Here is a 27,630-nt window from a genome sequence, read left to right as displayed (position 1 = left end):
AGAGCCTCTACTGGGTACCATAAATAAAAAGCTGTCAATGAGGGCCTATGATGAGTAGGTGGTGGTGTGTAGGGTACAGAGGCAAGTAAATCTCTCTGCACTAGAGGACCTAACTGTCTAGTTGAGGATACGTGCGTTCCCTAAGCCTAATGACCAAAGAATTGACATTATTTTCTCTAAGTGAACTGGTATGAGGGATTTGTAATGCCTTGTGTTCTTGCATATTGTTTAGTGCAAATGGTTCTTGAAATGTATTGGAATGCTATAATGATTTTTCTTTGAACCTGCAGGTTCTCCAGAAAAGAAAATTGAACATTCATCCATGAATCAAGAAAATAGTTCTGCAAACCCTATCAAGAATAGAAAAGCAAGTCCAGTATCTAAAGACCACCGGACTGGAAAGAAAACCTCAGAGAATTCATCATCAGTACAGGGTCAAGTGCAAAAGCAGAACGATGAGTCTGAAAGTGATTTCGAATCAGATCCCCCTTCTCCTAAGAGCAGCGAAGAGGAGGAACAAGAGGATGAAGAAGTTCTTCAGGGAGAACAAGGAGATTTTAATGATGATGATACTGAACCGGAAAATCTGGGTCATAGGCCTCTCCTCATGGATTCTGAAGATGAGGAAGAAGAGAAACATAGCTCTGATTCTGATTATGAGCAGGCCAAAGTAAAGTACAGTGATGCGAGCCCTGTCTACAGAGACAAATCTGGCAGTGGACCAACGCAAGATCCTCCTAACACACTCCTCACCTCGACCCGACTGCCCTCTGATGTTGGAGTGGAGGCTCCTAAACAGGAGTTTGATGTATTTGGCGCTGTCCCCTTCTTTGCAGTGCGTGCTCAACAGCCTCACCAAGGGAAGAATGAAAAGGACTTCTGTCAACAGCCCCTCTGTCCTACTGTGGGTCTAGAGCAGGAGGAATTTGATGTATTCACAAAGGCACCCTTCAGCAAGAAGGTGAATGTACCAGAATGCCGTGCCGTGGGGCCAGAAGCACAAACCGGTTGTCCGAAGAGTGTAGATATCTTTGGCTCCACTCCCTTTCAGCCCTTTCCCACATCAATAAGCAAAAGTGACAGCAACGAGGACGTTTTTGGGCTTGTGCCCTTTGAGGAAATAACTGGGAGTCAACAACAAAAAGTCAAACAGCGAAGCTTACAGAAACTGTCTTCTCGCCAGAGGCGCACAAAGCAGGATCTGCCCAAAAGTAATGGCAAGCGGCATCATGGCACGCCAACCAGCACGAAGAAGACTGTGAAGCCTACCTACCGCACTCCAGAGAGGGCTCGCAGGCACAAGAAGGTGGGCCGCCGAGACTCTCAAAGTAGCAATGAATTTTTAACCATCTCAGACTCCAAGGAGAACATTAGCATTGCACTAACGGATGGGAAAGACAGAGGGAACGGCCTGCAGCCCGAGGAGAGTCTGTTGGACCCGTTCGGTGCCAAGCCCTTCCATCCTCCAGACCTGCCGTGGCACCCTCCACATCAGGGCCTGAGTGACGTCCGTGCCGATCACAACCCCAGCCTGCCTGGGCGGCCCAGACCCAATTCACTGCATGGCTCGTTCCATAGTACAGATGCCTTGAAAATGGATGATTTTGGTGCCGTGCCCTTTACAGAACTTGTAGTGCAAAGCATCACTTCACATCAGCCCCAACAGTCCCAGTCAGTCGAATTAGACCCATTTGGTGCTGCTCCATTTCCTTCTAAACAGTAGATACTTCTGGCGGACTCTTGGCATTAATTCCTGTTTCAAAAAAGTATGAATAGTTTTATGAATTTGAAAGAAAATTCATTTGTATAGCTCTTTATATCATTCATTCTTACAGGTCAATCAGCATAGGTGATTTTTAAATAAACCAAATAGAAAAAGGAAGTATCTCCACAGGGTAGTGACTCGCTGTCTCTTCCATGCAGGAGAAAAGGGAGCTTGACTGCTCGCTCCAACCCTGGGTTTCAGCCACCAGACGTGACTCCACGGAAATCCCGGGAAAGCACGTGCCACCTTTCCAGTTGTGTAGCCACTGAAAAGGGACTGGAAAGCTGTGTCATTCTTTTTAGAACAGGATGTCACTTGTGTGTGCATATTCTGGGCTCATGGCAGGATCCAGCATGTAAAACTAAGGTTATTTGTACATACACAGGTTGCATTTGTGGATTTTTTAAAGGTCTCTTCTAATTTCCACACAGTAAAAACAAAATCGGGTTCTCCTAAAGAATTAAAAAGTAATTATCTGGAGAGAGCAGAGATTTTAGTCCTTACACCGTTCTCGACAAAGCAGAGCCAGAAGTAACTGACTATTGTGCCTGAAACTGTTGCATTTTTAGAAACAAGTGCCATTAATATGGAATATCTACCCAGAAGCCTAGGACAAAAACTAAAGAGAAATACCTGACGTGTGGAAAATGTAAAAGAAAAAAAATGATACTGAAGAGAGAAAAAAAAAAAAACGACTTCAGGAACACTTTATATATTGTTTTTGAATGGCTCCTTGCTCAAAACTTTTACTGTCATGTCCCTAATAAAGCAGATTGTTGGAAAAATGGGGAGTGAGGACAAGGGTTGTATAGAAATTGTACTTCAGGAAAAAAAAATATGTAGCTGAAACCCTGAGTTTTTAAGACGTTTACAACATAAAATCATGTTGCATTTAATAATGTACTTTATTAAATTACCACCTTCCCCAAATATTCCCCAAGTCACGAGCAACAACTTTCTAGTTAGGTTTGGAGGGTGGAGTAGTTTTAATAGAGTGCACAGAACAGTGAAACCCATAAAGCCTTATAGGCAGGACTCACGCATCCTGCTGCAAGTACCTCTGCACTAATACGCAAGATCTTAACATGGCTATAAGGTATGAGATAGGAACTAGCATCTCAGTTCTGCTAGTTGATGCGTCTCTAGTGAAAAGAACCCAGCTACCAAATTGCCTTTTTTTTACACCCCAAATCCTAATTAGAAACTTGAGATTTTATAGAGATTGTTTAATAAGATAGAAATTACTATATGAATTAATGTGAATACAGTGTCTGTGCTTCCTGTGTCTCAGCTATTTTAAGTTATAATTAACTGTCCTTCCCTGTCAACATTTAGAAGTTTCTAGAACTGATGAAGCTATTTACAAAAAGGGGTGGAAACTCTTATTAACTGGCACTCTTCTTGATTGCTATACTTTAAACGAACTTTCTTTGAATCCAATTAGTGTATTTTATGAGTAATCTTATTAGAATATCTTAATTATAGTACCCCAAATGGGATGAGCTATTTGCCTGTTTTCACAGTTCTAAACTTGGAAAGAAGCAAAGTAAATGTTACTGAACTATATATTCATTTTTATTGTTTCTTTTCTCTTTTATATTTTAAATCAGATACAAATTTGTGGACAAACAGGGAAGCAAATATGTGAATCACAGCGTAGCAGAGGCAGACCAAGCATTATATTACTGCTTAAGAGTTGTATTTTTAGAGCCCCGACTGCACCAATTACTTGTCCTTGTGCCAAAGGCAAATATTATGTTTGCACCTTTTTTTTTTTTTCCTGATTCTCAGGTTGATTAATACTGCTAATGCAAATGCTCAAGTTAGGTGTTCTTCAAAACTTTACAAAGTAGACTCAAGTGATACTTTCTTTTAAAAGTGAAGAGTTGATGATTACATTTAGTAAATTCATGGTAGGTTTGTATCAAACAATTTTTTTTTTAATGAAAATTTGTTGGTTGATGTGTACACGGTATGCTTTTGACTATTTTAGTCCTTGGCCTTGGTCTCTGCTAGACCTCATGAGTTTTATAATTTAAAAGGGGTAGCAGATGAATTAATGTGGTCTCCTTGGGATGTAAACATGAAATACTTAAGATTGTGTCTGATACCAAGGCCTTGCTTACAGTTGCTTTTCAATACACTGAATAATTTTAAGTGATTTAGACACTGATGTAGACACTTGGGGCTTATAAAGTTGGATGAACTCTAAAGAAACAATTTTGACATTGTTTAAAATATTTCCATCCTTATGTTTATTATATTACAGCCCAGTGACTTTCCTCTTTTGAGATTATAGCTCAGAGGAAACATTAGGATTCGACAGGGGACCCAATAGGATAGAAATGGGGAGATTCCTGTGTGTTGAAGTAAAGACATTTTCCAAGGAGTACAGGATTAGGGTTGCTTTCCATTTTTCATTATCTCTTCCCACTATCGTTAGGATGTAGGTCACTCTCTTGATGCCCAGGTAATTCCCTTATGAGAATTATGAGGCTGGAGCTCCCAAGGCACGTGAAAGAGCCTAACACAAACTTGGGACACAACATTCAGTAAAAGTTTGGTTCTATTACGGGATGGTCCAATTCTTGTTTAAGGAAGGAGAGTTGAAATTATTTTCCTATTATTAATCAGGTGTCCTCTGTGCTTCTTTTGTACGTAAAGTAGTCATAACTAAACCTGTAATACTTGAACATCACACTAAGGGAAGTAAATTATGAAGCTAGCAAAAATCTGAGGCCAAAGTTATTTCTGTCCTAACAGCTTTAATAATGCTTGTTGATTTTGAATAATCGTTTTAAAAGTGGACCATTCAGTTAACTTTTTAAATATCACTTCAGCACAATTGTTAGTGTTAAAAAGGTCAGCTTTTATGGCATTGAAGAATGTATCTGCTGAGACACAAAAGTTGCTTGGTATATGTATTAGGTGGAGGAAGAAAGGTTTTAGGCCAGCTGAAAATTTAACTGACTAGAATATTTATTCAGAAGTATCAGTGGGAAATTATGTGATTCTTCCACTGACCCAGCCCATCCCTGAATGTGTACTTGGGCACAGTTACGACATTATTTGGAATTGTAGATAGACACACCTTTTGATCCCACCCCGTTTATTGTCTAACGGTAATAGATTGTTGTTCTCATACTGCTGGTGGAAAGAGTAAGGCGGAGCCCACCTTTGGCTCTGATGTTCATTAGGCAGAGCAGTTTTCTTACTATTTGGCTACTCTGCTTAGTTTAGGTTTTGGTACTTCATATAAGCATTGCTAGAAGGTACACATGTATTAATATCACTAGGTCTGAGGAGTTTGGTACATTTGTTTTAATATGTGTAGAATGTGCAGTCAACTTTTTCTTCCCTTTTAGCAAAATCACTCATCATTGTTAGGTCTGATACTGAGCTGACAGATCTACTGTGAGAATGAGATGACATATCTACTGTGAGAATAAAAATTATGTTTGAAAACTTTTATACACCAGGGTGTTTATATATTGAGAAAAATATATAAACACACACATGCATGCACATGTCACATCTCTCTACTGTGGAGCTAATGTGAATTTTTACTTTTAAATGGAATTGCAACCACAATCATTACTAAAAGAACATTCACTCCTAGGGAGGTTTTACAAAAGCCACTAAAAGAATGAGGTAGACAGATGAAAATGCAGTGGGTCATCATTTGGGGTTATTTTTATTTAAAAATCGATTGTGCTACTTTTGAAAGAATTGTTTTTATTCCTACTCTCTTTTTGTGATTGAAAGGTCATCTAATAGTAAGTAGTATAGTAATAGTAAGCTACTTTTTAAATTGCTGGCAAACAGCTTTAAGTGCACTTTCTTTGATTACACTTCCATTTTTTGTTAAACTTGAATTTTCTGAAGCCTTTTATGTACCACTAAGCAAATAACTTTAACTTTTAATAAACCTGATTTACATGCTTATTATATTTCTGAGAATTGTTACAAAACATACTTTCTAAAGTAACTTCAATCCTCAAATATAGCTGGGAAACTGTTTATGAGATAGAATCGGTTGCTTTTTTTTTTTCTCTTTCTACATCTAATTAAGCACTAACTGATTTTACGACTTTATTGCCTTTATGTTGCTTACTCTTCTTATTGACTGAATTCTGTCCCTCATTCACTTTGTTTTGTTTGAAATTTAAAATTATTTTCTTACTGTATTTATCATACCTACTGTTTTAATAATCTGCTTTCTTTAAATGCAATAAATCCCAAATGGATTGCATATTCTTTATAATTAGTGACTTTGGAGTTTTTCATTATTTGTCTTAAATGTTTTGGATGTAGACTTCTATTCAGTTCTTTTATTCACACTACAGACATGAAGCACCTATTATGCTCCAGCTAGTGGAACAGAAAAATGGATAGGATTAGATCTCTGTTCTTAGGGTAAAACTCACAGTGTAGGATTTAAGTAAAAACCTATTGTGACCTAGCATTTTTGCAGCAAAAATACTTTGTAGCACAATTTGTTCAGGCACTATAATTAGTGATAATTATAACAATGAAGGTACGGCAAAAACATGACTTTGAAGTACCTTTTGAATGTCTGGCATTGTTTTTGCATTGTGTATAATTTATTTAAGCTTCTTAAAAACTGGTAACGTATATAACTTAAAAAATATTTGGTTAAATAAAATATTGTAATCCTTGATTATGTCAGAAAAGAGGCTTTGGCACGTTAAACGTTAAAGAGAAAACCTGTTTATTGGACTGGTGGACTAAGTTTGGTGTCAAGATTGCATTATCTTATGTGTTATTTCACAAACTGAAGTCTTTAGATTGGTGGCTGGTGGAAAGATTCATCTTGTTATGAACTTTTTTTTTTTTTTTGACTTAGTAACACCTGAAGTTACATGGAAGAATAAGGGCTTTGTGTCTTTTTAGTAAATGGTACGAAGTGTGGAATGTACCACTGTTCAAATTCAGTTATGGTTAACTTCTTTAGAGAAAAATATATCCTGCAGTTAGAGCTATTTATTTTGAATAGCAAATCCATTTTTAAGGAAGTCCAGCTCTAGCATCATCTGTAAGATGTAGTTAATTCTTCTCAGAGTGAAAGCATGAGCTTTTGAAGCTTTATGTTGCACACTTAAAAATAGTTCGCTTTTGCTTCAGATGGTTGGCACTACTGAAATTACAGGTATGTTCTGCATAGTGTTTTTGATCCCAGACTTACAAAGCAGGACTAGAGCTTTGGTGGCTATCATTCCTACCCTCTAAGGATAGACTTTGCACTTTTCACAAGAGAACCCTATTGCTGTTACCTCTCCCTTGTGAAAATGTTTCCTTAAAGGTAGTTTCAGTTTTGGGTCATTATCTCACTACCTACTCAGGAAGTATGGTACAGAATTTCAGGGGACATTGGTACCCAGTAGCATCTGCACCTCTTTTGAATACAAACGCAGTAATTGTGATAATGCATGGAAAAGACACTTCTGTCCCTGCCTGAATAGCTAAGCTGATTCTTCACACATTTTGGCAGGGCTGGAATTACCCGGAATGATGACTTCAGGTGGATACAGATCTACTCAGCTCAGCAGTTGGCAGGAATCCAGAAGTGTAGGCTTTGCCCCTTGACATTTTAATACAGGGCAAAGGATAGCTCTCGGTAGGTACCTGCCAAATGGAGTTGCACAGCTTTATGCCAGTCAATCACAATCTTCAAATCGGATACTTTGTCCAGGTAGGATGCCAAAGGATGTGACAGAGATTCCCTGAATCTTCATTCCTGATTCTAAAATACGATTTTGAAGCTGTTATGTATTATAAAGAACGACAAACAGTGCTTAATATATTTAGTAAACCTGGTTTATTTACATCATACGTATTTTGCCATGCAGCTGACTGAATTGCACTCAAGTGTAATTAACAAAAAAGACAAGCACTATCTTTTGAAAATGGCTTTATATAGAAAGATAATTGCCTCAAATGAGTTAACTACAACCTTATAAATCACAATAGACAATTTAAAACAGCCATGGGTAGTTTTAAAATATATGTGTAAAGTCTGTAGGTAAAGAGCTTTTATAGTTTACACACTGTAAAATTAAAACCAGTTTTTTTAGTATGGTAGCTCAATAGTGTACTTTTAATCTTATTTTTTAATAAATCTATAAAAACAAAAATAACTTAAATATACATTATTACAAGGCTCAGATTTGTAGGCAATTTTTAAATATTCTTTCATGTTAACAATGTCTTAAACACTTTGCCAGTAGCGGTATGTGCACAGTAGGTGGTCAGTAAACACCAACATACAGACGCGTTTATAGGTGCCAGCAAGCCACATTCATCCATTCCCTACTTTATAATAAAATATATCATAGTAAAGATGAAAATGAGAGAGGATAGCTTTCTTAACAATATTGAACATTTTCATAAAAAGACGAAATGTTCACGTGGTATAATTCTCCCTACAGTCAGAGCTGTATGCCTTTTAAATTAAAAAAACAAACACAGTATGCCCTTTTTATCCATTAATTCAGATGGCAAGTATTAGATAATTCATACACTCAAAAAACCAGGAATGTTTTTTAAAAATTAAGAGAAAACAGAACTTAAAATTCGATGTTTTTATTTTGAGAAGATTTTATAGTAAAAATGGTACCAGGCCTAAAATGACTAGACTTTTTTTATGTTTAAATTAATTATAACTACTCTCAGTGTATTTTATTTGGCTAAAATGACAAAATATCTATTTAAAATCAATAATACCATGTTAAACCCATAAGGGTTGTTTTGTGGAAAACACATCCTATTATCATTACAGCAAAGTCTTTTTATCACTCAGCAATAGGGATCAAATTTGCGGCCTTATGAGGCAGAGCAGCCATTTTCAAAGTAGTGTGTTCCATCATCAGAATGCGTACAACACAGCGCCCTTAGCCTATTGCGAAGATTCTCCATGCTGAGATGCTAGCATGGGGAATTTATATTCCAAAAACATTATACTGAAAAGAAACAAAATTTTACAGATGCATGACCTGAGGCACATTAAAATAAATCTAATATGAGATGTATAAATGGCAATGTGGAAATAAGCTTCACCATCAATCAACACTTCTCCTGATATTTAGGAATTCCAATGTTCTGAACATACACCAGTATTTAAAGCAGCTCCTATCAACCCATTAAGAAATTTGGATAATATTTTATATATTCCAATGAACATGTTTTTGTGAATGACTGCTTCAAAAGGGATTTAATTTATACATATGAAAAGACCAAAGAACAAGAAGAGCGTTGTATGCTAGGGCAGTGAGACCTATTTCTTAGGTATATACAGTAAAGAGTAATGTTTCAGGCCCAAACACTAGACAGTGTGTATCAATACTCTGAGTTGTCAATAAAATGCTAACACATGCATAAAACGGGGAAAGACTAGAGTACAGGGGAATAATCCTGTCATTATTGGGGCATCTGCAGGACTTTGTTCTAAGGCTTAAGGTTCATTTCAGGGTCAACCCTGGGCCATCTGGACTCTGTGGCCTTGAAAGTAAGTAGCACCCATTTAACTGGGAACCCCCATCCATCAAGAAATTTAGGACTGCAAATTCAGAGAGGTGAAACTCTCTATTTTGCTACAGGAATTTTGGACCAAAAATCTGTAATCCACTGGCAAGAGTGCAATTATTAAACGGAACTAAGTAGTATTCTTTGAAATTAAAAAGCTTAAATGTGAATGCCTTGGTTATTAGACCACAGAATTTGTTGCCTGATCGTATAATCAGTTTTTGATGCGATTCTTATCTGATGGGAAATGACAATGCAAGTTCTTTTCCTCTTAATGCCTCTCTCAAAGGAGGAAAGGTTTAAAGTTTTTGTTCTAGCAAACTAAAAAATCCAATGTTCCTAAGGAGAAGAGAGCCTCTAGCTAAAGGAAATCATATCTTAAGTGCCAGTTTCTCACAAACCATGTATTTAGAGGCTAGTGATGATTCAAAACCACTCTCCTGGCTGTGTTAAGCATAGGCTATTGCAACCCTAGCCTTGACGAGGCACTTCAACTGGATCAACTACTGTAAATATCTTCTATTAAAGGAATCACACAGGATGACTCCATTTTATAATGGAGGTAAGCCCTTCCTAAGGAAATTAAGCTGGTGTTAAGTAAAACAAATACTGTTTCTACACTGGTTTCACATTCATTGTTATTCAGATGTTTCTTATAAATGTCAACTAATTTTCACTTTCTGTACAAGCAGCAAATTAGTAGCTTTAAGGGCCGTAAAGCAGTTATTACTACAGATCCCCAAGTACATTTTTCCATTTTTATAAAGTATTACTCATGATATATTAAATAGGAGGAAAAACGAAAAACAAATGTGAATCTTAGAAATAGTGGGGTATACAACTCCCCATTACATATTGCTTAACGACTGAATACACCAGGTGGCCATACCTGAGTTCACAAATGTGAAACATAGTCAGGGCAAGGCTTGCTATGTCGGTACTGCATGACATACACTGTTGACTGATGCCACCAATATAACATCACTACTGCAAGGACGTGCCATATCTGGTGGCTTGATCCGAGGTAGTTCAGTTGTCCTAGAAGCGGAGGCAGAGAGAAAAGAATACTGACGGTAATATTTTGATATTAAAGTAAGAATGTATTTTTATCTCCGGCCTTAGAAATACGGCTTAGCGCAAAAAGATTCTGGCAGCGTCAGAGCACCTGGAGACTGACAGGAGATTCATTCAAACCCAACTGTTTTTTTAAAAAGGATGAATTCATATTTGGGTCTAATTTAAGGACACTGGTGAGTTTTGAAATACTATTCCAAGTGTGTCTTACAAACCTAATTGGGTTAATTTCAGGAATTTGATCTTTTCTCTCCCCTGTCTCATGTCTTATCTATCTGGATCTATGTGTCATGGACAAATCCACAAGATGTAATTAGTATGGCTTCATTAACTAAGGTGGATAAGTTCATACACAACTCAGAACTATTTCTCTTTGTGCTTAAAGTTTAAATTCCAAGGAGATTAAATAATTAACATGTGGGAAGCTTCTTGAAAAAGAACAAAATAAATAAAATACAGAGCTATAGAAATTTAAATGTAAATCTCTTTTCCCTACTCATGGTGCTTCTATGGTCACGTAATGTAAATATTCTCTAACCACTGTCCCTGTCTATTCTTACAAAGAGAAATAGTACAGTATGTAGGTTTTAAAATCTGCACAATCCTTTCTGTAGGGGTTCCGAGCCTTTTTTTGGTCCCACAGCACACTTTGACAGTCTAGTGAAACCCACAGACCCATTTTCAAAAGCACAAAATACAGAGGATTATAAAGAAAACTGATCATATTGTCATACAAGTATCACAGATCCACTTAGTTCTGTCCATGGGTACCTTTGGGGATCTTTGGATCCCATCAAATACCATTGTGCTGTTTCTGTATTTTTAAAAATGTAACTGAGCTGAAAGTAAGTTCTTAGGTGTCAATTTGTTGATCTCACAGTAGTCACCCACCATCTCACCACTGCACGTTTATCTCTACAGCCAGGTCATAAATGGGGACTGGCAAGACAAGGTTTCTAAGCCACTCATTCAAGAGCATCTGAGACTTCTTATCTTGTACGGTCTCCACGTCTCCACTGCCCGTGCACTCTGCCACACGCTCTGCTACATGGGGCACAGTTTATGTCAAGCTCATCTGGGGAAAAAGTTACATAACATTTGACCTTTTATAGGGATCTTATGTTAGACAACTGGGAACTTCTGATATGAATATTTTAAGGCATAAAAACATGATGGCCACAATTATGTAGTGTAGAAAAATTTCATGGTTGAATTTTCCACATGTACTTGTCATGAAGAAATTAGTAATAATTAATAAAGTGATATAAAAATATATTTTGCCAGAACCGTTTTCTGAGGAAAATTCTGGCCCTCCCTGAAGGATGGGTGGTCTTCAATGAAGGGACATGTCCTAGTTGTGCTCTTGAATCCTAATGTTTACACTCAGGTTCTTCTTTCTACTCCCCTCATATTTAAAACTCACTGGTGAAAAACACGTGCACAGAAGAATGCCTGAGGTTCTGTGATCTATTCATTCACTAGATCAGGGTTTCTCATCCTTTTTCTTCCCAACGTACATCATGAGTGGCATAATCCTGTCTTCAATTCACTGTGGAAGAGATTCTTAGCCCAGGAAGGAAAGGCAAGTTTGCAGTTTGAATATGAACCACTGCCCTACTTCTAGCTCCTCAAACCAAAAAAATCACTGCTCTATGTACTCTGTTATTCTTGACTCAAGCCAAAGCTCACCTGGACTTACATCATTCTGTCCCTTACTAAACCACATTTTCCACTTAATGGGACTGAGGTCAAGGGACATCATCATAATAATAGTTGCTGGCATGTACTGAGTGCTTACTACTTGTGAGGAACCTTGCAAAATGGTTCATGTACATTTTCTCATGCAGTCCTCACAATAACACCATGAGAGAAAGTATCTCCATCCTCAGATGAGGAAATGAGCTGAAAAAGTACAAGTAAATTATTTAGCTCATGCAACTAGTAAGTGGGTGATGTGGATTTGAACCCAAGCAGTCTGACTCTAGACCTAAGTTTCTAAGCAAGCAAATACATGTTTTGGACATTATTCATTCTACCCAGTGTCCTCTTAGTTCTTTTCTATCAAAGGTTGTTTTTTTCTGGACTGAAGAATCAGGGAAATCTGTCCTTCTATTCGGTTACTAGCCTGCGTATATCTTGTGGACGTGAAGATTTTTAACTTCTGCTATTTTCCCCTTAGCACTGGGTACCAGGAAGCTGAAAGGCAGATTGGTGGCCTTTAATTTTAGAACCTCATGATGGATATATGTGAAGTGATCCTAACCCTGGCTTCTTTTCGTTATCTTACTTCCCTCTGTCTTTCTTATTCCTGTTTTGTGGATCTCTACATATATAATTTTTTAAGATGAGTGGTATATAAAGAAGTCAATGATAATTGATAATTAGTATCCACAAAAAAAGCAATGGTTGGGAGTCAGAAGACTCCCAGCTCTGTCACTAGCTCATAATCGGGAAATGGTGGTGACCTCATCTACTGCACTCAACTCATGGTGAGGAGGAAAGGAAGTTTGTGAAAGCCCTTTGAAAGTTAAGCTTTTAGGTAACATTTGACAATAGGAGGGCCATTCTATAACCAATTATATTGAAAAAAATCTAACTTTTGATACTCTGAAGCATATAGACTTCCACCATATATTTAGAATAAAGTCACGAGATCACTATAAAAGTGATACTTACCTGGAAAGTACCGTTCTGGAACTTTGGAAATGTAGAATAGGAAAGCAAGAAGAGCAATCACATACATCACAATTACACGGGGTGCAAAGTCCTGAAAAGCAAAACATTTTTTCACAGATCTTTCTACTGTGACTGAATTCCTAATTTATTATGAATTGAATTCACAAATTAGGTAGAATTCATAGGTGGAATTTAACCTTGTTAAATCTCAATTGCTTTTGTTGATAGTCTCCAATTATAGAAACCTTGCTCTCAATACTGTAGGAAACAGGGGCGCCTGGCTGGCTCAGTCAGTTAAGCATCTGACTCTTGGTTTTGGCTCAGGTCATGTGAGATTGAGCCCCTGTCGGGCTCCATGCTCAGTGCAGAGTCTACTTGGGATTCTCTCCCTTTCCTTCTTCTTCTCTGTAGGAAATGGCCCATAGGAGTGGAACAGAGTACTCTAAAGGTGAGGGTACTAAAGAAGCTAGAACTTTAACATGGTTGAAGGTACTAAGGACACCCAACTCCAACTCCAACATAGATGCATGGGTGGAATGCATATGGGGAATGGAGTTACCAGCTGAACAAGCAAAAAAACTGAAGATCATGGTCTTGTGGCTAGAAAAGACACAAGAGGTTTGTGGGGCACCTGGGTGGTTCAGTCAGTTAAGTGTCTGCCTTCGGCTCAAGTCATGATCCCAGGGTCCTGGGACTGAGCCCCATGTCAGGTTCCCTGCTCAGCGGGGAGCCTGCTTCTCGCTCTGCCTCTGCTGCTCCCCCTGCTTGTGCTCTCTCTCTCAAATAAATAAATAAATAAAATCTTAAAAAAAAAAAATTTGGCCCAACAATGAAATCTGTCCACACAGAACACAATCACACCTTGCTTCCCAGAATTAGCCCTTCTGGAACTTTTCATCTTCGGTTAAGTCTCTCCCTCTTTCCCCATCTTTTAAAAATTATAGCTTATTGGAGAATTTCTCAGGATGTCTCCCTCTGCTTCTTCACTGGAATGATCTGTGATCACATCAGATTTCCATCTTTCAGAACCACTGTTTTCCTAAACCATATTTCTATTGTAAGATTTCTGGACACAGGAAAGCTCCCATATTTTTCTGAATTTCTCAAAAATCTACTGGCTTAATAGGTCTGGTTCTTTTTATCATTATAAGCTTAAAAGTGATGTGTTTACTTCATCTCAAATTTCGGTCCCTTCTATGTCAATAACCAGTTATTCATTTCTGGTAAGAATTAAATCTAGAGTTGCATTTCACCACTGTATTTTAACTTATATTCAGGGAATTAAAATTGGCAGAGAAATGATGTTTTCAGGTATCAGGATCACTGAAGTTCCTCATCACTACTGTCTCACTTTCTCCCAATTTCTTAATCTTATGAAGAAAGCATCACCTTGTTCTCAAGTTGACAAAGTGGCCAAATCAATACCACTCAATTAACTGTATCACAGAAAGTTTTATACCCAAATGCTTTCCATCATGCTGTTGCCGACTTCATGCAAGTATGTGTAAGCCTACTGTTCGTTCTCCCGTCTTCTAAAAAAATACGATCCTTTTGAATAAAACCTGCATTTAAATCCCCATATTCCAGACAAAGGTCCCATTGCAACAACTGTACATTATTTCTGCTAGATTTCCTGATGTTAAAAATTCTTAAGTTTACTCTCAAGCATATTCTTAAAGCATTTTTGTATGGATCTCTGAGCTCTTAAGTCTTATTTCTAATCCCCTTCTCAAGAATACTGAGACATTCTCACTGAGCTATCTCCTAAATGCACTCCGACTTGCCCCATAATACCTAACTCTATAAGCTCTTCTTTTACTTCCCAGTATATTGTCCTTGGTGGGTGGGACATGCTCTCATGGCTCCAGCTAGTAATGATTTTCAAATCTTATCACTAGTCTCAAACTGTGACCTAAATTCCAACTCCATCTCCACCTTTACATCCCACAGGTGCCTCAAATTCAACAGGTCCAAGGAAAAATCCTTCCCGGCTCCTTTTCCTCCACAAAAATCAATCAATCAATTCCTCCTAGTTCCATATTTGTGTTATCACTGGCATTATCCTTGCCATAGCTAAAAGAGCTGGAAACCTGGAAGTTCTCCACTGATAAGGACTTGGGTATTTACACACTCAGGGTAGCAGAAGGCGAATTAACGTATTTTGCAGAAAGACATCTCGGAAAAAAAAAACAGTAGTTACACTTCTTTTTCCTGCAAGGCATGCTTATTTATATAGATGTGAACATTATGGCATTAATATGCAATTATAAATATTTTCTCAAATGACAGAGACCCAGCCACCTGGTCTGAATTTAGTACTTTACCCCAAATGAATACAACTGAAAGGACAAAAAAAAAAATGAGAAAAATACCGACTACACTCAACCTACCTGTACAATAGGAGCACCGATTCCTCCATTGAGCCAAACCCAGTGAAGGGTAGGGATCACTCCGTATCCCGAAACGGAACAGAAGATGATGGAGCGGAGCCTCTGCCACTGCTGCGTGAGGTAATTGGGATGGATCTGTGCGAAGAACACTGCCAGGATCATAGCGAGCACTGTGATCAAGTACACTTGACGCCAATACTAGACGGGAAGGAAGTCAAATTTTCATTGTTACTAACAATAAGGGAAGGAAAAGAGCAATTCTGGCTTTTCCATTATACATTCCAAGCTTATTTACATTTTTTCACTTCTGAACATGGTTAACTTCCTTCCTTAAAACACTGCATGTTCCATACACCTGTTAGGTTCTTAGGATGACAGTGAGCTGGTAGAAACCACATTTATTCATACAAAAGCATTTTCTGAGTACCTGTTATATGCCAGGGACAATTTAAGTCCTGTAGACACAAAGCGGACTATGACACGGACTCTGCCAGTGGGTGAGCTCATAGACTATGGGGGGGCAGACATGAACAAATGATTATAATCCACTGGTAAGTACTGTAACTGAGCTGTGAACAGAACGTTGTAGAGTCACAGAGGAGGGGGCGTCTGCTACCTGGAATAGCTAATAAATACTTCACAGAGGAGATGGTATCTAAGCAGATGATTCTTGAGGAATACATATGATTGTGTGGGAAGAGGGAATTCTCAAGGAAAAGGAACAGCACATACAGTGGGAAGGTTTTGAGAAGGGAGGCTGAAAGGCAGGCGTACTGTCAGGCTAAGGACTTGGAATTTTAACATGTTGGCACTGGGGGAATAGCAGGTTCTTTAAGAAAGAAAGAGATGACAGGCCTGTGTTTCAAATGATTTATTAGATAACTCTGACATCAGTATGAAAAAGAAAGCGGTGACAGGAAGCCAGCTAGAAGGTATTAGAATAACTGATTCAAAGAGAGAATGGAGGCTTGGACTCTGGTTGAACAAGGAAGACAGAGATGTGAGCAGCAGATTCAGGAGACTTTTTAAAAATTAACTCAAATCTTAATGGTTGACTGGATGTGTGAGAAGGCAGCAGAGGATGGCCAGAATGTTTCCATTATGAAAAGCCACGCAAATGGTTTCTACTAATGGGGCAAATGAGCAAAGATAATCCAGGTGTGGTGTTTGTGTGGGTGGGGGAGAGAGAATGGGAAAGCATGAAATGTGCATTTTAAAACAGATTAAGTTTGAAGGGCTTACAGAATATTTAGGTATCTAAATGAGCAGCTGAAGCTCAAAAGTTAGCATGACATAGAGCAGAGTTCTTAAGCTGGGCTCCAAGGACTTCTGTGGGGCTATTAGCTTCCTGAAATCACATGTCAAATTGTTTGGTTAATCTGTGCCCAAATGTATATTCCCCTGGATGGAAGGTCCAGAGTTCTCATTCTCATTCTCAAAGCAGCCTGTGTTCTTAAAAGATAAAGAGCCACTACAGCAATTGAATATTTGGAAATGATTAGGTACCAGAGGAAAGAAAACCATTTTTCCTTTAAGTGATCATTAGCTCCAGTGGCTTTCTTTTTTCTTGGAAACCTAGCTTTTCTGAAAAGAGATTTACAAGAAGTGTCCCACTGCTCTCTTGAATTATCAGGTATGTTTGGGCAAAGGTAAATAGAAAACAGGTTAGCTTTCAGAGAAAGAATAAGATAGTAAAACAATTCAAATATGACATGACTGCCCTCACAAGCTCCTAGTTATCAGCTTATTCCAAATCTTCTAAAAGATATAAATGGTTTCATGCAAAATGAGTAAATGAAAGCTGAGCAGATATGAACATTTTATTACTAAAATCAAATCAACTTACAAGGTTAACTGCACATATATTTAATTAAATGCTTATGTTCCAAAGTAATTAGGCCTAAAAAGCAAATGGCTCATATGTAAGTGGCTACTATCAATAATTCTCCTACTTCAAGCCAAATTTATGATTTTTCTCTTTGCTAGTTTTACCCTTTAGCTTTACTGGCAGTTATCTCTGTTATTGTGCAGAGACAAAGGTCCTACTTAAGAATTCCCGAAGTCGGAGGAGTCCTGCGCTACAGCCAACCTTCCCAGTACGCGAAGGCTGGGCAATATGGCTTAGAGCACCTGCTACATGCGGAGGGCTTGCGGAGAGGACAGGCTCTATTCCTCTGTGAGCAGGACTACAAGTACCTAGTACGTATACTGCCCCTGCGCAGCCGTCCTGGCTCTGAAAGGGAGGGAACTAAAGGACGAAAGAGAAGAGCAAGGTAGGAGAGCAGGCGGAAGAGAGAGTAGAGCTGAAGAGGACTTCCTGAACGGGAGGGCTTGAGATGTGTTGGGCCCAGTGGAAGATTCAGTTTGCCTCCTTGGCTGGGACATGAGGTGATGAGCCAAGGACTGTATTCCATAGTCTGGCAGGCCAATATAATCCGACAGCAGCGTTGTAAACACTGCTTTGCACAAGGCAACAACTGACTTCTGTCACATCAGCGTCAAAAGTAGAGCTGATCTCGAACTCAGAACAGATACATACTTGTTAAAGTCACTCACCACCCAGCTGGTCTGTCTCTGTGCTTACCTCCAAATATAAGGCTAAAGAAGGGAAACGTATTTCTTATGAAGAATTGGGTCAACATGCTCACAGACAAACCCTTTGTTTTTTTCACTGAAAGGCGAGTAAAGGACCAGGAGAAATGGAAAGCAGCAGCAAGCTTCATAATTTCATCAAGCGCTAACTTTAACTTCAGCTCTATAAACATAAAAGACATATAATGTGCATCTGAGGAGTCATGTAGCTATATGGATTTGGTGGAAACATTAATAACGTAGTGTTTACATCCGTTTTAAGAAAATACCTTCATGTATTTCAATGGAAAATTAGTAAAATGAGTATGGATCTGGTAATAGATATTAGAGATCAAAGGGCCCTTTTGAAAAATGAGTTTACACAAGACTCTTCTTTCTTCTACAAGTTAATTATGTGTTTATTCAGAAGTTCAAAGGAACCATGGCAAGAAAACCCAAGACCTACGTGAAACATAGAATGTAAAATGTTTTAACTTACTTACGTTATTACAATAAAATGCATAAAATACCCCGGAGACATAGCATCCCAGTATTCCAATAGAAATTCCTGCATAATCTAATGCCATCCATCTTCGACAGGTTTTTTCTGATCGATGGCAGGAAAAAAGATGATAGCCCACAGAGCAAAGCATACAGACCTATGGAAAATAAAACAAATCTCAGCAAAGTGAAACAAAAAGAAATTAAAGCAACTTGTGTGATGTTCAGGAAAGTGGTTAGGTCAAGCCCAGGCTTTTTGGCCAAACAGACCTGAACCTGGATTCTGGCTTTGTGCCATAAGGCAAGCCATGTCATTTCTCTACTTCTCAGGTTCCTTATGGGTAAAATAGGGATAACAGTAATAAAGAAATTTAAAATGGTAGGTACTTTATAATATAAAATTTTAAATGAGTAGCACAGCAGTGGGAAAATTATACAATGTAAATGTTTTTAAAATATTAATTGAGGCTTATTTGGATTCACGAATGAGTTTCCTTTTAAAAAAGTACCCACTAGAAGTAGTCCTTAAAAAATTAATCAAAGAACATAGAATTGTATGATGTAAAAACATAAGCTCCTCCACTTAAGCTATTCCCCAGTAGTAGCTCCTGATAACATTTGTTATGTGTCCTCGGTATCTTCAATGAATGTATCAAACACCTATGACATACAAGTCCACACGTACACAAATACACGATATATTCTTTTTAATCAAATGGAATCACATAATACATTCTGTTCTACAATTTTGCTTTTTACACTTAAGACTTTCTATGTCTATATGAGATTTCACTGTAGAGTTTACTTTTGGGTTGTGAGTTAAACACAGTTTTGTGTCCGAGAAAAAATAATTGTGATGTATGCTGACTTTTATATGTTGCCAAATTGAGAGCAAAGCTAATCTGATTCAAGCAGCTCCTCTGAAGACTGATAAGGTTTCCATGGCTGAACTCCCTCCAGCCATTAAATACCTGCTGTGTGTCATGCCCTGGGGATACAAGGATGAGACCTCTACTGTCTGAAAGATTTTCCTGAAACAAGTGGACAAACAAGTGGTGATGTAAGAAGTCACAGTGAGAAAACAGAGGAGGAAGGGGCCTTGGTTTGTGGGTGTATGTGTGCATTTGTTTGGTGGGTGAAGTGGTGGGGAGAAGAGCTTCACAGAAGGGCTGCCACCTGAGCTGGCATTCATCAAGAATATAAATAAAGGTGGCCACATGTTTACTGGAGGGTCCACAGGAAAAGCAGTGTATTGAGAAACAGAGAACCATTAAGGAATGTCATGTGGCCCTCTTCACAATACAATTATGACAAGTCCTACACCTCAGAGAGTTTTAACGTCAATATTATGGGCGAGGTGTGATACTACTGAAGATTTTAAGCGCAGCCTTAAGGAAAGGCTAAGATGGGAGGTTACAGGAGTAGCCCTGGAAAGCAATGACAAGAGCCTCTAGTAAGCCACTGACGGCGGGGGTTGCAGTAACTGGCACAGATAAATGATATGAAGTAGGTCAAACTGATAAATATTTTGTAAGCAACTGCTCAGGCAGAAAAATGGGTCAGCTAGCCAGTCTATAGTCTGGTCATTAAACCTAATCAGGCTCCACAGCTTCAGTATCGATATTCAAAACAATGTACCTAGCCACAATGTCATTTCTTCATCCACAGTCTAAAATCTTCATCGTCTGTGGCTTTGGCTAGTAAGCCACAAGTCAGAGTTCACTGACCCAATTAAATATAACTCTCAGAAGCTTGGTTGTTTTCTCAAATTATCATTGAGATTAAACACAGTAAATCCTGAGGACACCGAGGTGTGTATTCTCACTGACAAGGAAAGATCTCATTGTCACAATGTTGAGTGACCAAAACAGCAAGCAGAGATGATCAAGTAGGTAGGCAAGTAGGTGGGAGGCACCTGTGCATACACAAATGTCAAATGTGCTTACCTCTGGAAAGTGGAATTTCAAATGGCTTTTACTTTCTTCCATACACTTTTTTGTTTGTTTGAATTCCTACGTGAGTATATTTTATAGCAAGAAACAACAATAAGGCTAATTTCATTGTGAAAAGGAAAATAAAGAGAAAAATTATACTTTTCAAAAGCAATTAAAATATATAGTGTTAACAGAGAACACTGAGTTTTTAAAAAGTAAACCTATACTTGGTATCTGTTCTAAGTTTTAAAAGAAATGTGTTATTATTAGAATTCCTTAAAAAAAAAACGGACTGAAAAATTATCTGGCAAATTGAGTTTGGTTTCAGTTTTCTGGAAAGTTTCCTTTTGTTGGATTCTCTCACTCCATCAAGGCAGACAGATAATTAGAGTGTGACATCCTATATCTAATCTCCTTGGCATGATAACCAAATACTTCAGGATCTAGCTCCTGCCTCCCGCCAGCCTCATCTTTCTCCATTCTCCCACGAGCCAACCACAAAGGCCAACCCCTACAAGTCCAGAAAGTGTTGAACTGTCTCTTGCTTCTGGGCCTTTACACAAACTACTTTTATCTGCTTAAACCCCTGCCTCACTCTCCCTTCTGCCCTCCTACCTAGGTGACTAGATCTTTATGACAGGCTGATTTTGTTCAGCACTGAATTCATGATGCCTAGCTTAGTGCCTGGATGTAGACTGTGAACTTAACGCAAATGAACTGAATCTAGGGGAAGGCATTCCTGGATTCTACTCTTCCCTAAGACAGAAAGACCTCTGGGAAAGTTCAAAGCCCCTAAAATTACATTCTACTTTTCAGAATGTACTCTATTAATCTGGTTGGTGGGAAAGTACTGAGCGTATAAAATGGTAGAAGGGAGGGGCACCTGGGTGGCTTAGTGGATTAAGTGTCTGCCTTTGGCTCAGGTCATGATCCCAGGGTCCTGGGATCAAGCCCCGCATCCGGCTCCCGGGGAGGCCTGCATCTCTCTCTCCCTCTCCCTCTGCTTGTGCTCTCTCTCTCTCTCTCAAATAAATAAATAAAAATATTTAAAAAAAAAAGGTAGAAGGGAAAAAGAAAAAAAATGTTATGTCTTTTAAAAATTAAATGTGAATCAATCATTTTTTTTCTTTTTTGGGGGGGGGGCAAGAAGGAGAAGGGGAGAGAGAGAGAGAGAGGGAAAAGGAAAGAGAGAATCCTAAGCAGGCTCCACACCCAGCACAGATGCCCAAGGTGGGGCTTGGTCCCAAGACCATGAGATCATGACCTGAGAAGGGATCAAGAGTCAGATGCTTAACCGACTGAGCCACCCAGGAGCCCCTAAATGTAAATCAATCTTAATTTGTGGTTTATCATGCTGCCTGCTGGCTCTAAGAATTTGACAAAATTGAGTCAACAAGTTATAAATTTAATTTCATAAAAATAAAAATAATAGAGATGGCAGTTTTCAGTAGGAAAAATCTGCTGTCTTTAGCTGTTGTTAGCATCTTGCTGCCTTTAGCAACTTTTACAGTGTGTAACAAAGATCACTGCACTAGCAGGCCAGGAGAACAAGATTTTACCGTCCTGCTGAATAATCCTGAGCAAGTCACCCTAACATTTTGGGTTTTTCTTCATTGGCAGTTGTAATTATTTCAGTTTTTCAGTTCTGCAATGCACTGTTTTCTTAAGCCAATATGAAGATTAATATGCTTTCCTTGAACTAACGTCAGTTGTGGCTGGATGGTGAAGGAATAAAGGGCAGGCCTGGGGGTAGAGGAAAACATGTGGGATTTTCAAAGTAGATATACTATCCATATAATTAACAGTAGAGTATAAACCAGTTTAGTCTATAAGATACATCTAAAGATTTAACTATAAAGAAATTGATTCATTTCTGTTTTAAAACCAGAGATGGATTCTAAGAGATGTTTAGGCTGCAATCAGGACAAAATGAGTATACTTTAAAAATATTTAAAGAAAAAATAATTTTCAAATAATAATAACAAAAATGCAAGAGTATTCTTTCCCTCAACGAAACTTAAAATATTATTCCAGAAACTAGAATTAGGAAAAAAGGGGAAGGGAGATGTTCCTAATGTGTTTTTAGTCATTTAACTCCGAAGTCTTGAGTTGAATGATGAAGGTCTAAAATTATTATTATTATTTTTTTAAGATTTTATTTATTTATTTGACAGAGACAGACAAAGCGAGAGAAGGAACACAAGCAGGGGGAGTGGGAGAGGGAGAAGCAGGCCTCCTGCTGAGCAGGGAGCCCGATGTGGAGCTCGATCCCAGGACCCTGGGATCATGACCTGAGCCGAAGGCAGATGCTTAACGACTAAGCCACCCAGGTGCCCTAAAGGTCTAAAATTAAATGATGTATCATGAAAACAACATCTGTGCAGCTGACGTATAGTACAGATGCACCTTTCACATGGTAGCCACAGGCTAACTGCAGGGAGTGCTGGCCTGTATTTGGGGGAGGGGGGTGACAGCTTTTAATTTTTATGTTTTTCTGTACACTCAGCATTTTTTTTTTTAATTTTACAAATGTCAGCAGGATTTCAGTCCACATTTGTTTTTTTCTTCAGAATTATTTCTTTTTAAAATATTATATATAACTTTTAAAGGAATTTTACAGATCCTTGAAGAAAACTGAAAGTGCTAGAGAACTAACAAATATAAGAGGTAGAAAGGAGAAACTGAAAGTATTTGAAACCAGGCAAGCGTAAAAAGACCAAAGGAAACGAACATTAAAGCAACAGAAAAGATCACTACCAGCAAAACAAGACATTAAAATTAAGACAGTATGGAAACAAATACCGAAATCACAGACATATAAATAGGAAAAAGATGGGAAATCTTCTGAAAAAAGTTTTAAGCAGTAACTAGTGTTTTTTTTTTTTTTTTTTTTAAGATTTTATTTATTTTTGACAGAGAGAGTGAGTACAAGCAGGGGAAGTAGCAGGCAGAGGGAGTGGGAGAAGCAGGCTCCCCGATGTGGGGCTCGATCCCAGGACCCTGAGATCATTACCTGAGCCGAAGGCAGATGCTTAACCGTCTGAGCCACCCAGGCGCCCCAGTAACTAGTGTTCTATCTCAGCCAGAAAATAGGGTTCCTATCCTTATATTAATCTTAAAACAGAAATCTCTAAAAAGGGAAGGAGAAAAGGAAAGGCATTTTTTTTAATCTTTAAAATCTATTGGATTTCAAGTATACTCTAACAGTGAAGTCCAAATATACTATAATAAAAACATTTTTGCTGCTTATATTATGAAAATGAATAGGCTAACCCATATGCTATTTTGGGACTCTTTAATAAAAACAAGTGGTGGCTGTGACGTAAGATCACCTGCCCAAGCTTGTCTGACCAAAGTTCTCTCTACCAATAATAATGTTTGTGAAATGACTTACCTGGAAGCAGAAAAGACAAATAGAACAAATTACAAAATCTTCTCTGGACGCACTTGCCGAAGGTAATACTGATGTCATATCATATATTCCCAGGGTAAAGAAGAGAAAAAAACCCAGCAAATGACTCCAGATGTTTACTGTCTCATTAGATAAAATAAACAAACTGGAAAACAAACAGACATGCATCTCAGATTCATATTGGCTTGCTCACCATCAGCATTTAGAAGGTTAGGGACAGTTTGTGGGGGGCAATTATCTAACATTTGCTGCTTTATGCCCTTAACCCCATCTTTGCCTTTGTAAATACGATATCTCACTTAGTTCAATTGATCTTTAGGTTCTTCCACATCTCCACCAATCCTGAGATCTTAGAGCTTTTTGGTGCTCACCTCTATTATCATATTTACCATTTCCTTCCTCATCTGAGTTATTTATGTATAAATTCCATCTCATCCTCCAGCCTATCAACTCCCTGATGGCTGGCACCATCCATCTTTATGACATCACTGTCCCAAGCAGAGTGCCTTGTTCAGATTAAATGCTAAATGTCTACAGAAATCAATGTGCAGATTAAAACTGGATGTTAGCTACCATACTTTCATGTTCAAAAACAGGTATCCAAAAACCTAAGTATAAGGTTAGGCACAAACTTAAAATACCTTTTTAGTACACATTAAATACAAATGCAAAGCTAAACAGACTCGAGAGAAGCAGAATAAATACAAACTGTTCCACTGGAAATGCCCTTTAAGATAGGCATGCTGGAACAGCTTTGCTGTGATTGTGTGAAACCAAACTAGTTCCTAGGTCGCATGAGTTTCTCCTTTTTAGGAACAATAGGTTACTTTAAATATCAGTACTATTTGCCCACTAAATGTCTAACTGGTTTGAGTTTAAGTAGCCTTAACAGCACGGGTTGGTGTAGAGTGTACCACACCAACCAGGAGTCAAGAGGCTCACTGTCCCTCCACTCTCACCCTCAGCAACAAATTAGCTCTGTGATCATAAGCAAGTCACTTAACCTCTCTGGCTTCAGTTTCTTCAACTATAAAACAAGGGAGGTGGATTAGATGCTGCTGCAAGTCCCTTCTAGCTCCATTTTGTGAAATGTTTCCCTAGCTGTGGATAGAACTCATCTGATTATTTATTGTTTAAAATTCTCCTGCATCTCTCTTGCAAAATCTAATCTTTTTGTTTGAATTAAGGTCTTTGACATTCACTGGTTCAGATTCCTTATTAATAAGCATTAATGTATAACGCTAACTTACTGAATTTGTAGGAATCACCATGGTTCTCATTTTCCCATTTTTACACATCATAAACATAACAGGGTTTCACATTATCAAACAATCATCAAGAATAAAGTGAATCTTCTTATCATGAATTTCAGGCTTTACCCTGTATAAGCATCAAGTATAAAGACTACTCATATTGGGGGGCGGGGAGTGAGGATGCAGGAATGTGAAGGAACATATAGGACTAGTTTGATGATCAATACTCTGCTTTGCCTATTGCCTCAGAACTTTTCACTTTGTGAAACCCAGCATAACCTGATTAACTGAACTGAGAGGCACAACCTTGGCATGCTCCTTCCAACTAACAGGAGTGTTGGCAGAACACCTGTAACATACAAAACCTCTCCTTATATCCAAAATCTGTCCTGGTCACTCTTGACAGCTAAAAGAAGAGAGGGCAAAAGGTGAACTTGGAAAAGACCAAGCTGGTGGGAAGAGCATTTGGAAGAATATTCCCTGCAGAGAATCTACTCTTACTTTGTGAGAAGTTAACACTTCTCGGTTCAGCTTCAAAATCAATAATCAGGATGATAACAAGTCACCATTAATTGAGTGCCTGTTAGGCGTCATGCCCTGTGTAGCATTTTATACACATAATCTGATTTAATCCTTAATATTTTTTCAAGTAGGAATTGTGATTATCCTTGTTTTTACAAAAGGGTAAAATAAGATTCATTAAATGGTTAAGTGGCAGATCTGGATACCCGAGTCTTTTTGACTCAACAGCCCAAGATCAAAGCACTACATGTATTTCACTTCTCAATCCATGAGATTTGGACACTAACATCAGAATCCAGAGGACTACTACTACATGGGTAATAAAATACTTAAGGTATTAAGGTAATTCACTACCTGCTCTGTCCTTGTGGAACTTCACTTCCATAGCAAGGCCCAGCTCTGATTTCTTGTATAATAACCTATGCAAAGGAGACACTGGGGAGGCAAATAGTACTTAGGAGTCAAATTGTGAAGGCCTGTGGGCCATCCACTGAGTAGGGATGGGCAGAATGTCACCTTGTGACTGTGAGTCCAAAACACTTTCCAGGCAGGGCAGAAAGAACTGGGGAAAGACCATGCTGAAAAGAAGACCAAGAATCAGATGTGTGATTGCTTCCTGAGCAACTCAACATTCCAGCACTAGAGTTTGTCACTATAGCATCCTAGAACTAACCAATATCTGTACCTTAATTCTCTTGAAGTGGGGTTCTTTATTTAAGTACATACAGTGAGTTTTAACACAAAGCTAGCCTAAGAACCAGAACACTGATTTTTTGGTTTTATTTTTTAAAACCCAGGCTTTCAAGAGACTCATGGTTTTAAAGGTTTAGATGATAAAGAAATGCCGTTCTTAGAAATGCTTCTAGGGTGCTCTAGTAGAGGGTGGTGCCCGTTAAGAGTCTCTCTTCGCTATAGTTCTTTTCCTACACAGCATTTTTCACAATGGTTATTATGCAGTAGAGTAATTACCTCTTTAGTCTTTCAGACCAAACCTTAGTAGTTTCATGAGAACAAGGGCCATATCTGCTGTTCTCTACATGACCTGGTATAGTGCCTGGCACCTAGGAGGGGCTCCATAGTATCTGCTGAATGAATGAATCAGGGATTTCTCTGATATACCTATGCATGCATATGGCAATGTGAACCTGTTTTCTATTATATTAATGCAATTTCCTATTATATCATGTTGGGCATTTATCAGGCCCAAACCATCTGCACTTCCATAGGGCTGATCTAAAAATAAACAAAGGTTAGGTATACACTGGGGCAAGTATCACTTGGCCATTGTTAGTGGAGTCGATTCCAGTAAGCACCAAATGCGATAAAGGATGTAGAGGCTCTCTGTAAACTGCAGAGCACCACAGGAGAAATTGCTATGGTGGTAATTAAAATCATTGTTAACTGTCATTATTATTCCGTGGATCAAGCACCCAGGCCGGGGGAGGAAGAAAGATAACGAGAAGGGAGAAATGGCAAAAAGGAATAAGAAGGACGGGGCATTTAGGAAATGATGGGCTCGGGGAAAGCAGCACGACAGACCCCAGACAAAAAGGGTGTAGGTGGGGAGGAGAGGCTGCCGGCGCGCCCCCTGACGCGCGCCCCGCGGAGGCGGCAAGACCGTACCTTTTGATACACAGCCTGGAGGGGAGGTAGGCCCGGTAGCCGTCGGTGATGTACGGGTTGTCCTTGAGGGACACAGGGATCTGCTCGTAGGTGTAGAGGCGGATGCCGCGGGGCACCAGGACCGGCCAGTACTGGTAGCTGCCCAGCTCTATGTAATGCGCGCTCTTCAGTAGTTTCTGATGCATCCTTCCCTGCCGCCGCCGCTCCCCCTCTGGGGAGCTCGCCCAGGCCCCGCCTCCCCGGGGAGGGGGCCTTGCCGCCGCCGCCCCCGCCCCGGAGCCCGCGAACACAGCGCGAGGTCCTACGGTCCCGCCGCTGCCCAGGCCCCGCTCCGCGCTCACACCGGCCGGCCACCGCCGTCAGCGCC

The 27,630-nt window shown here is 39.0% G+C and overlaps 2 protein-coding genes across 6 annotated transcripts in view; one reads left to right on the top strand and one right to left on the bottom strand.

Moving 5' to 3' along the window:
• The window catches only part of BMP2K (BMP2 inducible kinase), a 131,227-nt gene extending 125,198 nt beyond the window's left edge, over positions 1–6,029 (top strand). For both annotated transcript variants that reach the window (XM_035004705.1, XM_035004704.1), the window contains one exon: positions 291–6,029. In XM_035004705.1, the coding sequence (XP_034860596.1) occupies positions 291–1,723 (1,433 nt within the window). In that variant the 3' untranslated portion in view covers positions 1,724–6,029. The remainder of the gene's footprint in view (positions 1–290) is intronic.
• Positions 1,591–27,630, bottom strand: PAQR3 (progestin and adipoQ receptor family member 3). 4 transcript variants are annotated; one of them, XR_004679193.1, is made up of 8 exons: positions 27,264–27,629; positions 23,848–24,010; positions 18,522–18,677; positions 15,448–15,645; positions 13,058–13,148; positions 10,197–10,345; positions 7,412–7,529; positions 1,591–1,753 (listed from the first exon to the last, which is right to left on the bottom strand). XR_004679193.1 is itself a non-coding variant. In XM_035004708.1 (7 exons), the coding sequence occupies exons 1-6, from the start codon at positions 27,446–27,448 to the stop codon at positions 10,203–10,205; spliced, it is 936 nt and encodes a 311-aa protein (XP_034860599.1). In that variant the 5' UTR covers positions 27,449–27,630; the 3' UTR covers positions 7,087–7,548; positions 10,197–10,202. The 4 variants fall into 4 exon arrangements, 3 of the variants coding, with proteins under 3 accessions (XP_034860599.1, XP_034860598.1, XP_034860597.1); XM_035004708.1 differs by lacking the exon at positions 1,591–1,753 and having other exon boundaries at positions 7,087–7,548; positions 27,264–27,630; XM_035004707.1 differs by lacking the exon at positions 1,591–1,753 and having other exon boundaries at positions 7,087–7,529.

This window comes from Mirounga leonina, unplaced genomic scaffold, assembly GCF_011800145.1.
Source record: "Mirounga leonina isolate KUSES-001 unplaced genomic scaffold, KU_Mleo_1.0 Mir_129, whole genome shotgun sequence".
NCBI lineage: Eukaryota > Metazoa > Chordata > Mammalia > Carnivora > Phocidae > Mirounga > Mirounga leonina.
The sequence above is the reverse complement of the archived record's forward strand: the minus strand, read 5'-3'. Positions and strand labels throughout refer to the sequence as shown.

Excerpts from the sequence above, each read along its gene's own strand:
- PAQR3 (XM_035004708.1), bottom strand. The coding sequence starts at position 27,448 with ATGCATCAGAAACTACTGAAGAGCGCGCATTACATAGAGCTGGGCAGC. Across the intron at positions 24,011-27,263 it reads TCCAGGCTGTGTATCAAAAG|TTTGTTTATTTTATCTAATG; the intron begins GTACGGTCTTGC and ends TTTGTTTTCCAG. Across the intron at positions 10,346-13,057 it reads TCCAGAACGGTACTTTCCAG|GACAACTGAACTACCTCGGA; the intron begins GTAAGTATCACT and ends CTCCGCTTCTAG.